Below are 12,460 nucleotides of genomic sequence, written 5' to 3'. Positions count from 1 at the left end.
GACAGGAGAACATGAAATTTGCAAAATGAAAGAAATGCATAGAAATTTAAACAAGTGAAAAGCACAAGCCAAATACATATTAAAAACGTATGCTTTAAGTGGTGTAGATCCCAGAAACCGAACAATATTTATTTTACCCCTAACCTTTCAGATCATCATATTCCCTGCAACGCGCTGGAGATATGATTCATTTTGCATATAAAATGCAAACCATAAAATATGCATTGTTCAAAAACTCACTGGAGGATATCTAACAAATGGCAGTCCATAGAAAAAACCCTGAGAAGTGAAATTGGCAACACGGCTCATAATGCCAAAACACTGAGTTTTTCACACAATAAATTTTTGCAGACAAACACAAATCTGGCATGTTTATCACGTGAAATGCACACCGACGCCGTACTATCAGTTGGAGAGAGTGAAAGACAAATACTCACTCACGTCAATAGTTTAAACGTTGGAAAACGAGTGCAGTAAATGAAGAAGAACTGGCAATGATAGGTTAACCAGTCCTGAGGTGAGTCATTCAGATCATTCTCCCAATTTGTAGCAAACTCTATGTGTGGAGTATTCACAATAGCATTTTTAAATATATATAATAGCCCCTGCATTTGATCGAGTGCTTTTCATGTTGGGAGTGTGTCTCAAAGTGCTGCACAGGATTATGCTGTAAAGTGTATTGACTGTAATCTGTAGGTGAATAAATGGGGCTAATGGAGTGGATTAGCACACCGGAGCTACACAGTGGTAAAACATGGGTTGCTTCCCATTGCACTGCAAGTGTGAACGTGGTCACATCACTGTGAGGACTTGAGGGGAGACTGGCTGCTTCACCACAGGGACAGAGCGGGAACAAAGTGGCTGTTCTGCGAAACCTTAGGCAAGTTTCCTTACTCCATGCGCGCGCACACACGCCTCTGTTTACCCAGCAGTAAGTAGGAACCCGCTTTTTAGTCGATTGGTGGATCGCTTTCCAGGGGTAATAATCCCTTCAAAAATAAATAATAATAATGTGGTCACACGACTGTTTGTGGAACCGGCTGCCACATTTCACCAACAAAACACACAGTCACTACATTTTACAGTACATCCTGTGAAGCGCTTTGAGACGTCGCGAAAATTTGATGAGGCGCCATATCAAATGCAAGGATTGTTATTATTATTGGTGACTGGCTTAGAGCCGTGACAGCAAAGGCTTGGAAAAATATCATTGACCTACTTCATGACCAAAGAAAATCGATGTCAATTTAATTCAAACTGAAATGGCAGATAAAATCCTTAAATTGTCAAAGTTACATGAAGGAGCTTAGTTTTTTACAGTCGCATTATATGATTAAAACCATCCCTTAGTGAGTGTGAGTCAAGCCATGAGGTTTTACCAGAGTAAAAACAAAGAATGTGACAGTCACAGAGCTAAGTGAGCACTTTTCAACTCTCCGACTGAATACATTTTTATGAAAATGACCGGTTGTGATGGATTTCAGCACAAAACGGATACTTACAGCATAAAAAAATGGCACGGCTTTCAATATCACAATAATGTCATTGACAGCCCCCACATTTCATTCCATGCTGTGAAACACATTTACATCTACATAAGTGATGGAACTAAATGTTTTCAACAGTTTGCATGCATGAAAGTTTGTGCTGAATTTCCCATTTTGTTTGTGTGTGTGTGTGTGTGTGTGTTAAAAAAAAGGAGAAAATCCTTATCACAAACTTCCATTTACGGTAAAAAAAATTAAGTTATTCTGTGCTTAGTGAGCAAGTAAAGATTTTCTTCCTAAACTTTCCACTGTCAGTATTTACCTTGACTATGCAATTGAAGCTCAGAGCTTGGGAAATTCTTTTAAAACGTCCGTACAATGTGGAGTCAGTGCAGCAATGACAACAGGCGTTTCAGAAACAAATCTGGAGATCCCAAGAAGACATTTAAACTGAGTCCTGGTAGGAAGTGAGGCACGATCAAAATAATAATAATACTTGCATTTCATGCAGCACTTTTCACGTCAGCGGGTCATCTCAAAGTGCTTTGCAGACCTGACTGTAAATAATAATAATAATCCTTGCATTTGATACAGCGCTTTTCACGTCTTCTGGACGTCTCAAAGTGCTTCACAGAATATACTGTAGAGTGAATTGACTGTATATTTGTGGGCGAACGCGGCAGCCAATTGCGCACAGCAGCGTCCCACAAACAGTCGTAGATTGAAAATGACCAATTTATTATTGTTTTGCTTTTTGGAGGGCAAGACATCAGGAGAAATCCCCTTCTCTCCTCTACTGGTTAACATCTCATTAATGAGTTTTTGTAAAGTGCACATATATGTTCCTGCCTGAATGTTCGGAAAATACATTGTGTGCGAACATTTCCCAGTTTCTAAGCAGCCAAGAATCTTGCCACACCTATTGCTTCTGGGCAGAAAATCTCGCTGTAACTACTCATTTGTCACCATTTTCTCACCACTAGATCATAGGAGGTGAAGAAAATCCCCCCTTCTCTTTGACCGTGCTTTCGATCACCCTGCTTCCCCACCCTCCCCGATCTCAACCCTCAGCTCACTAAGCACTCTGACTGTCCAGCGCCTTGGGACGTCCCCCCGATGTGAAAGGCGCAATACAAATGTCATTTTGTTGTTGGTCCATTTGATCTCCTGCTTTCAGCATACCAACCTCACTGCCTTCTATGTAGCTTCAAGCCTTTCCTTAAATGATCTGGTCTGCTTAGTTGAATATTTTGCAGCTTAAACATTTCATATTAGCGGTTCATTATTCTAAACCCTTTATTTTCCACCTTGAATCTAAAGAGCTTGTGAGAAAATATGCCCTGATTGTCTTAAGGGGCAAGGCAACACATTAATAAATAATACCAGTGGCTGCCCCCATTTATATCTCCTTTACCCTGTCACCTTTGGTTTGTTTGACAAAATGTACATCTATGCATGTCTTTCAGAAATGTATTATAGACAACAAGTGACTGACAGATCCAAACAGCGGAACAGCAGGGAAGCCAGCATGAATCTTGCCGATACTAGATTTTTGCTGGTGACCAGTTTGCCAAATGTAAGTCTGCTCTAAGACGCGATTGTGTAGAGGATTGCAGCCTCATTTTGTAAATTAGTTACTCATGGCTTCTCACAACCTGTGAGATGTGAGATTCTTTGAAAAGCTGATACCATAGAAACGGTCATTAACTAGAACTCAATTCGAGCACTAATTCTACCGTTTTAGTCAAGCTTGGCATTTAGAATTGCTAAAGAGAAGAGATTTTCACAGATTTTGCTCTTTCTTTCTACTTATTACTGACCCTGGGAAAATCAACACTGTTTTGAGCCTTTTCAAAATGGTGTTTATTTTAGTCTCCAGACACTTCTCTCTCTCTCTCTCTCTCTAGTCAGCTTCATGATCTCATGTTTGTTGTTCAGCAATGACCAGACCTTGCATTTATATAATCATAATCAACAATAATCCTTCATTTGCTCTAGAGACTTATCACATTGTTGAGACGTCTCAAATCGCTGCACAGGAATTTAGTGTGAAGTGTAGTAACTGTGTTTTTGTAAGTGAACATGGTAGCCAATTTGCACACACCAGCATCCTTCCAAACAAGCCATGAAGTGAGTGACCAATTTTATTTTGGGGGAAGATTGTCGGCCAGGACCCCGGGAGAAAGTCATATTTTGTGTAAGTGCCTTTCATGTAGGATACACGTCTCAGAGGACTTTGCAGGGATGGAGTAGAAGCTCGGACAAAGATGGGAAGTAGAGGTTTAGAACCGAGGTGACCGAAGTATTTTGAAGACTGAGAAAGAGGGAGTGAGCCGGTGGGATTGTGGGAGAGAATTTCAGAGATTTTCACACAGTGGCTGAAAGCTTTGCCGTCAATGGCAAAACAGATGGGGTAAGATACGTGCAACAGGCTGATGATTAAATTGGACGGGGTGGAGAGGAAGGAAACTTGTGTTCCATAATATCTATAATACAGAAGATTTATTGTTGAAACAGCTCAGGAATTTAATAGTGATAGAAAAGTAGTGACAGTACAATAATGGAGAAGTTAATGGATACTTCTTAGTAATCACAAAGCAGCAATCGAAAGGAAAAGGCACCAGATGGAGACCACATGAAATAAGACAAAGGCCCGAGGCTGGACATTGAGAACTGAAATAATATTCACAGTTTTATTTGATACAATGCTATGGCACCACAACATTGTAAATACAGAGCAAAGCACACCCTTGTGCGGATATACAGCTGCTGGTGGTATTATTATTCTAAATATAATACCATGAATACGAAAAGAGCCATGTTTCTAATTCTTCATGAAAAGATAGTAGTTGTATCTAGTTACTACCTTATGTACATTGTAAGGCTTTTAAGAAACGAACATCATTCTCATCGGACAACACAGACAGATCTAGAGACAAGGCGTTTATTGCATGGTTATTGAATGGCATATACTACACACAGCAAGACTATTAAGTGCTATATTCATGGCACAACCAGTGTTCTCTATGCAAATGTCACGAGTGGCGCTAATCCAGTGAAGCTGATCACCAATATCTTGTATTGAATAATTAAAATGTCAGACACAGTTTGCTCTAAATGCACAGGAGAGACCTCGCTATAGATCGAATTATGTATTATGAATCAAGTGAAAATATTAGTATGTTGTTGCAAAAGGCCCCCCTTCATCACATTTTAATGATTAGATCAGTTTTCACTGCTTGTTTTTTGATACTTCTCACAGCCTGAAAGAAAGCCAAGACTCTGGAAGATAAAATATAAGACACTTATCTGAACAGATCAGTTGGCAAAGGCTGACTGGGAGCTAACTAACCTTTGCTGATCTACTAGTTCACTTTACTATAAGCTGTGAAAAAAAAGAGAGAGATAACCTTCTGTTAGATCCATAGCGATTGCTGAAGGCCAACACATGGTGACTATGAAAAGCCTTCCATTAACACTGGGTGCCCATGGCCATTATTGTCGATGCTTCCTTGGGCTTGTCAGAGAAAATCGATTTCATTTCTGTCTTCAACTTGGTCTCGTGGCTATCACTTCCCGAGGCATCAGAAGTACATTCATCACAGCAGCAGCAACAGCAATCCATGAAGGCTCGGCCCAAAGGTTTACAGAGGCAGAGGAGCAACACCGGGGTTACGGAGGACTTAAAGAAAAGGAAGAACTGATTAATGATGTTGAGTAAGTCCACTGTCTCTTTGGAGATTTCGGAAGCCATGTAAGACACCACAATGTTGCTGACGTTCTCGGGGACAATGCAGAAACCGTAGAGGATGGTCAAGCCGATCAGGGTGTAGTTCATTTGACTTTGTTGTTGGCCGTTGTGGCAAACCAATTTGCAACCAGATTTCTTCTCGTTGCTTCTTATCCTTCTGGTCACGATCTGGCACATGATTGTGAAGGTGATGGGCAAGCAAAAGTAACAGCCGAAATACCACCACATCCTAGCGTTCTCGTAGGTAAGAACGAGTGCGTACACGTATTCGGGCAGGTCCAGCGAGGTTTTGACTGTGCAATAGTCCGTGGTGACTCCAGAGACGACAGACGACTCTTCCGTCAATTGCCAGAGGAGAAGCTCGGGGACGGCTAGTAACATTGATCCGATCCAAATGACAGACATCTTGGCCCCAATGGACCGACAGCTTTCTATCAGTCTGGCCTGCGACTGAGCTGTTGTTGCTGCACGGAATCTGTCTATGCCTAATGCACACAGGCTAAAGGTGGTGATCCCAAGAGAAGAGATCTAGAAATGAAACAAGCGGGTAATGAAAGCCATTAGTGTTCAGAATGAAACCAGTTCAAAATTCCAAACCCACTAGTTTTGACTTTTGTGTGAAATGGCGATTTATAATTACATAAGAGTGAGTGATTCAGCATGGAAACAGACCATTTGGTCCATGTCTGTGCTGGTGTTTATACCCCACACAAACCTCATCCCTCCTATTCCCCTCACCTATACCCCTCTATCCTTTTCTACCTTATGTATGCATCCAGTTATTGGATAAATTACAGCATTACATACAAACAGTCCTATAGTTTTTATTAATATTATTAATATTCTACTTTCTAAACTATTTTTAAAGTTTAAAAACTATATACAAATAAATTAACATCTTATTTATAAGGAGGGAAAACAATGAAAAGCATCATTATGTGTTCTCTGTGATGGAATCGATTCCTTTAATGCAACATTGGAACAGCATTTTGTTTCAATGCATTTTGCAAAATTATCCTAATTTGTTTTGCTGTTACTTCAACGTATGGTGTTAAATGCTTAACAAAATAATTAAGATTTCAGGAGTTATAGCTGGGGATTTAAAGCATATTTATTCTCTGGATTGTATAGTTCTGCATCATGTAATTATAAGTTCAGCAATTTAATGTAAACCATTGGCTTTGTAATGCTGGATGCACAACATAAATACAATAAAAATAATAATCCTTGCATTTGATAAAGCACTTTTCAGCTGAGGGGATGTCTCAAAGTTGTTCACAGGATTTGCTGTAATTTGCAATGACTGTGTGTTTCATAAACATTTAATACAAATATTTGCATTTGAAGCGAATATAGAAATCACATTTTATATATTCTCCCTGTTTTCCCCCCTTTCAGAAATAAGATGCTACGCCATTTGTACATAGTTTTTAATCTTTAAATATTGTGTAGAAAGTAGAACATTCATTGTTTGACAGCTATAATTTCTATAAAATGTAAATATTTGCATTTGCAATGCAGAGCTGCCTTATCCCATGTATATGTATCACAGTTTTCAAACAATTTAATGCTACGCAGGTTAAAAACACAACCACTAATCGGTATAATCTATCAACCACAGCCAAGAGGAACGACCAATTAATCTGCTTTGCTTTGAAAGGCGGATTGGATAATGGATGGAACGTAGCCAGGACATTGGGAGAATTCCGTGGTAGTCTCTGTAACTGTGCCGTGGTATCTGAACGGGCAGATGAAACTTCAGTTTTAAAGTCTCGTCCAAAGGATGCCAACTCTGACACTCCAGCTTTCCATTGGTAGTGCACGGAAGTGTCGGCCTGGATAATGAGCACAGCTGCGGGCTTAAACCAACAACCTTCTGACCCCGAAGCAAGACTCTTAGCACTTTTGGCCACCTCTGTATCTCTCTCCCCACCCCACCGCCACACCCACTTATTTATTCCCCCCCCAACTCAGGTCCTCGGTTCACGAAAGGTACGAGGTAAATATAAATCGTCGTTGCAACCGATGGAAATTTCTGGTCGCGTTAGCCAAACTAACCTGACCATAAACATCACCGCTCCTGGCGAAATATTTAAAACTCTTATTTGCAAAATAACCCACAGCCTTTAAATGAGCATCAAATCTCTCATTGTCCTGGGCTAACCCTGGGAAGAAGTTCTTTCATGTATTTAGTTTCATGGAAATGACAATGAACCACTGTTGGAGAGAACAAGATAGAGGAGTCGTATGTCTGACGAGGTCAGTATTTACAGGGTCACAACCAAACTCTTAAGCAAAATTATCTTTTGATAAGTGCTACATACACTTGTTCCGTTGGCAACAATTAGCTTCTTCCCCGTGACTATAACTTGAAAAGGTTAAGCTAGTTTCTCCCGGTCTCCTGGCCAACAATCCTCCAGATGAAATTGGTCGTTCACTTTATGGCTGTTTGTGGGACGTTCCTGCGCGCAAATTGGCTGCCGTGTTTACCCACAAAACACACGGTCGAAATCCCGTGAAGCTCTTTGAGAAGTTTCGACGATGTGATAAGGCACTTTTCTCAAACACAAGAATTAATATGTATTTAAGTTAATTTTGTGGGTTTTCGAGGGTGATATGCTCGGGCAGTTTACAACTACAACAACAACTTGCATTTATACAGTGCCCCTCATGGAGGGAAGCGTCCGAGAGTGCTTGAGCTTACACATTTATTTGTCTTACCGGCATTCTAAAACCTTCTGGTTTCACGAGGGAAAGGCTCTTATTAAACCACTCTTTAAAAAGTCCTTCGGATAGACATTTCCTCACAGTCAAGTGATCCTCTCGATCCCAATTCACCCCAACCCCAGAAAGCTGATTAATCTAAACCTCAAACTTATTGTTTGGAAAAAAACATAATGTGCCGACTCTTCCTATCATACCATTAGTTTCAATTAATTTTCACAAGTACAAAAACAGTCTTTCAGACCCATATTAACCCTTCCCATGTAACCATTCAGGGCATTAACACTTTTTNACGTAGAGAGAGAAAAACGTACATTTAAACTGATTTTAAACTTTAAAATTACATTTCAATTCAAAAAAAAATTGTATTTTACAAATGTTGTATTTTTCTCTTCTCTTGCCCTTTTTTTTTAGTCAGTCGGGTGTCCGAAACCAATTGGAAACCCATCACCACGCTTAAGACTAACCAAACGGAACTGAGTTCCATGCATCCCACCTACACATGGAAATTCAAGAGATATTTATCGGGATGGAATGCGCACTCTCTCCCTGGAGGGACATACCCTGCTTACTTAATTCCAGAGAGTATTGGGCACAGATTGGCAAGGACTTGAGGACCCCAGAATGTGTGTTGGGGTATCTGCTGGAGTCTAACCAGCTAAAACCACATAGCTTGCCCATTGAAAGCCCTGCCTGGCAAACTTTCCCACTGCTTGTCCAGTTAGGACCACCCCACCCATCAGGGCTTTGGCTTCGCAGGGTTAACGGGACTCGGTTTTGGTTCCTGAAAGTAATAAACAATGCTTGCATCTGCAGTTTGATAAAGAGCCCCTTCACAGATAAGAGACAAAAAGGTGACATTACCTCTAAGTACGGTACAATCTTGCACCCAACGAATCCAAGCAGACGCTTCTTAGTAATCTCGTTGAAGATGACCACAGGCAAACAGAAGAAGATGATGATAAAGTCCCAGCAAGCCATGCCGGCCAGGATATTGTTCCAGGCGCTTTTCAGGTAATAATTGTGGCAAACTATACACATGACAGCCAGATTGCCGACCACCCCAACAGCAAAGAGAATCAGTGAGAGCAGCATCACAGCATAGGCACTGTAGGAGCTGTCGGTGATGGGGTAGAGAGTGTTTTCTAACTGGAATCTCTTTTCAGCCTTCTCTCTCCTGAGCTGCCCTTTGGAGAGGCGAGGGGTCTGCCTGCTGGGGGCCAGGGCAGTCTGGTTGGCATTGCCCCTGACCCACCATCCTTCCCCCCCCAGAGACAGAGACAGAGGAGACACATCCATGTGGACACTGGCAGCTCTGGGCTGGCTGGTGGGCTGCAGGTTTGCTGGTTGCACAAGTACCAGGGGGGCAAAGGTTTCTTCTCCATCCGACCCCCGTCTGTGTCTGCGTCTGCGTCTCTGTGACTGGTGTCGGAATGTGTCCCCTGGTCCTTGCTTGTCCATCCCAGGGCTCATCATCCCTTGGCTCTGGTACCCCAGCTGCTGTTCGCTGTCGGTTTCGTAGACGCCCAGCGCAAAATCCGAGCCCCTTTTCGCAAGGTTGCCAGTGGCTGCGGGTTCCCACAGGGCGATCTGAGCCAGGAGCAGGGCAGTGATGAAGACATTCATTTTTGTTCCTTATATATATATATATTAATATATATATATTTAAATGTGTGTATATATCTATTTATCTATAAATATATTTGTAAATTCACTCCCCCCAAAAAAATAAATCACTGAAACCCCAATCGATCCAACAAAAGACAATCTATTTTTTTTTCTCTCCCTTTCCTTACTTTTCTGGCACTTTGGGATGACTTCCAATTGATCTTTTTTCCCTCTCTCTCTCTCTCTCTCTCTCTTTCCCCCCTTCCTCTCTTTCCTGAAACAAATGGCAAATTGATGCAAGATCTATCAACTCTCTTCAAAAAAAAACTATAGATGGACCTTCCCAAAGCGTTACATCTCACTCCCTCACTCACTCTCACACTTCTCTCTCAATCTCTCTCACTCTCTCTCTCTCACTCGTCCACTGTTCTATCAGCTCTGCTTAATTTGCACTCCTTCCTTCTATCTGAGTGATTTCTCCCCTCCAACTTAAAACATGCACTGTTGGCTTCTCTCTCTTTCTCTCTCTCTCTCTCTCTCTAAAAAAAAGAACCCAGAAGGATAGAAAGTTCCCCCTCGCCCTCTGTCGACTGGAATGAGGGATTTTTCTCTGTCAAGAGCTGCAGAGGGGAAACATTTGGAATGAAACCTGGATGCATTTCATCCGCTGGGTTGCATTGCTGAAATCTTTAATTTCGAAACAAAGTCTTGCAACTGATTCTTGCGTTCGCAATCGAAGTAATTGAGACATCTCAAAGCGCTTCTCAGAATACGTTGTAAAGTGTATTGACTGTGGTATTTGCTGGGCAAAACGTGGCAGCCAATAATAGTAATAATAATAATATTGTATACAAAATATATTATGCTGTGATTGTTTTCGAACAGTGTTTTAATCCTGGCTTTTTTTTTTTGCCGGTGTTCTGTTGCCTTTCGGGGACTGTTTAAATAGCTTTTTATGGGCGAAACACGGCAGCCAATTGCAGACAGCAGCGTCCCACAAACAGTCATGGATTGAAGTGACCAAATTATTATTGTGGTTTTTTTTCAGATGTTTGGAGTAAGGAATCTTGCCCAAGGTTTCACCCTGCCGGGAATTGGACACAGGTCTCTCGCTTGCAAGGCGACTGCTCTAACCACTGAGCTACAGGAATCCACACTATTAAATGCGGAGATTATTATTTATATTATCATTAATAATAGTCAGATTTTTATGGTCAGACTAATAGTCAGAAATTCCCGTCAGCTTTATGCATAGCGCCTTTGGTGATTGGACCCCAATGATATTTACCCTATTATTATTTTCCAATGCCAAAGGTGCTACGCTTAACACACTCTGGAATTTCAGCCCTCTTGTTCTTTCCAATCTACAAATTCGTACACAGTAATGTCCCATAAACAGTCTTGAAGTGAGGGACCAATTCCCTACGATCCTCCAACCCTCCCAATCCCCTCTCCTGTACCCCTCTATTCCCTTCTCTCTCATGTTTGCATCAAATTTTGCCCACAAAATATACAGTTATTCACTTTACAGTATATTCTGTGAAGCACTTTGAGACGTCTCCAAGACATGATATATATCACTATTGCCTGATTCCTCTCCTGACGCAGCCCAACTTTTTATGCTGTGGATTCCTGTCTATCATAAGGCCAAGTGGGAATTCAGGAGTCAGGAGTGGAAGCCAAAGACGGGAATGTGTTATTCACGTGGTGCTCCGTCTCAAAGGGAAAGGCATCTTGAATAATTTCAAGAAGGACACTGTGCAATAAGCAACAATGTAAGCCTCTTCAGCTTTTCCCAGCTTATCAAGAAAGTTTAATTTCTGAATGATTCAGAAATATTATCAGAATAAATGATGGAAACGTAGTGGGGATACAATACTGAATGATTGATGTTGCATGTTAAATCTTTCCAATGTGACATCTACTCACTGTGCGGTTAATTATTTATTACACATGTAGCTGTGAGAAGAGGCTGGAGAGATTGGAGCAGTGAAGGTTGGGGGAAGGTATGATTATGATTGAGCTGTTTAGGATAAGGAAGGGGTTTGAGAGAATTAATTGTGAAAAACTCTTTCTGCTGGTTGGGTAATTGAGGACAAGAGGGCATGAATTCAAGATTGAGACCTTTTTTTGAAGTTGAATAATAAAATAATAAAATCCATGACTGTCCAATGCTTTGGGATGTCCTCCTGATGTGAAAGGCGCTATACACATGTAATTTGTTGTTGTTTTTGTTGTGACTCGGGGAGTAAAAAGAGAGGGTCAATAAAACGTCTCCCAGAGGGTAGTCGGGGTGTGGAGTGATTTTATGGCATTGGCTTTAAGAGTACAACACCACCAACAACTTGCATTTATATAGCGCCCTTCACACCTGGTAGCGTCTCGGAGCACTTGACAGTGGCGGAGTCTGATCCCGAGCCAGGGGGAGAGGGGAGGGAGGGAGTAAGGTGACGGGATTGGAGGAGAGAGTTCCAGAGCTTCAGGGTGTAGTGACTGAAAGCATGGCCGCTGACGGTGGAGTGGAGCGGGCGAGGGACAAACTGGGGTCCAGAGCCGGCTGAACAGAGGCAGCGGGTGGTGGAGTGCAGGGTAAGCAAATCGGTAGGGAGTGTGGTGATTTGGGGGCATTTAAAAAAGAATCAGACAAACACATGCAGGGGAAGGGTATTAGAGAGTACAAGGAAAAAGCAGGGAATTGGGATTAGGATGGACGGCTTCTTGGAGGAGCGGGCACCAACACAAAAAAAATGGGCCTTCTTTGTGTTGTACATTGCTATGGTTCTATTATGTGATTGTCACAGGAGGAATAGATAATCTGATTATTATGTCGGCGCAATTGATGCAGCATTAATCCCCAGCTATCAATGGGATTCTTATAACACGCTGGGTA

At 41.6% G+C, this 12,460-nt stretch overlaps 1 protein-coding gene across 1 annotated transcript; it reads right to left on the bottom strand.

The window, feature by feature from the left end:
* Positions 1-4,156: 4,156 nt before the first annotated feature.
* On the bottom strand, positions 4,157-9,624 carry LOC103179111 (G-protein coupled receptor 37-like 1). The gene is made up of 2 exons (XM_007894213.2): positions 8,827-9,624; positions 4,157-5,766 (listed from the first exon to the last, which is right to left on the bottom strand). The coding sequence occupies exons 1-2, from the start codon at positions 9,586-9,588 to the stop codon at positions 4,960-4,962; spliced, it is 1,569 nt and encodes a 522-aa protein (XP_007892404.1). The 5' UTR covers positions 9,589-9,624; the 3' UTR covers positions 4,157-4,959.
* Positions 9,625-12,460: the final 2,836 nt, after the last annotated feature.

Source organism: Callorhinchus milii, unplaced genomic scaffold, assembly GCF_018977255.1.
Source record: "Callorhinchus milii isolate IMCB2004 unplaced genomic scaffold, IMCB_Cmil_1.0 Scaffold19, whole genome shotgun sequence".
NCBI lineage: Eukaryota > Metazoa > Chordata > Chondrichthyes > Chimaeriformes > Callorhinchidae > Callorhinchus > Callorhinchus milii.
The sequence above is the reverse complement of the archived record's forward strand: the minus strand, read 5'-3'. Positions and strand labels throughout refer to the sequence as shown.

Coding starts and splice junctions, on each gene's coding strand:
- LOC103179111 (XM_007894213.2), bottom strand. CDS start 9,588: ATGAATGTCTTCATCACTGCCCTGCTCCTGGCTCAGATCGCCCTGTGG. Junction 5,767..8,826: donor AGATTGTACCGTACTTAGAG/GTAATGTCACCT, acceptor TTTCATTTCTAG/ATCTCTTCTCTTGGGATCAC.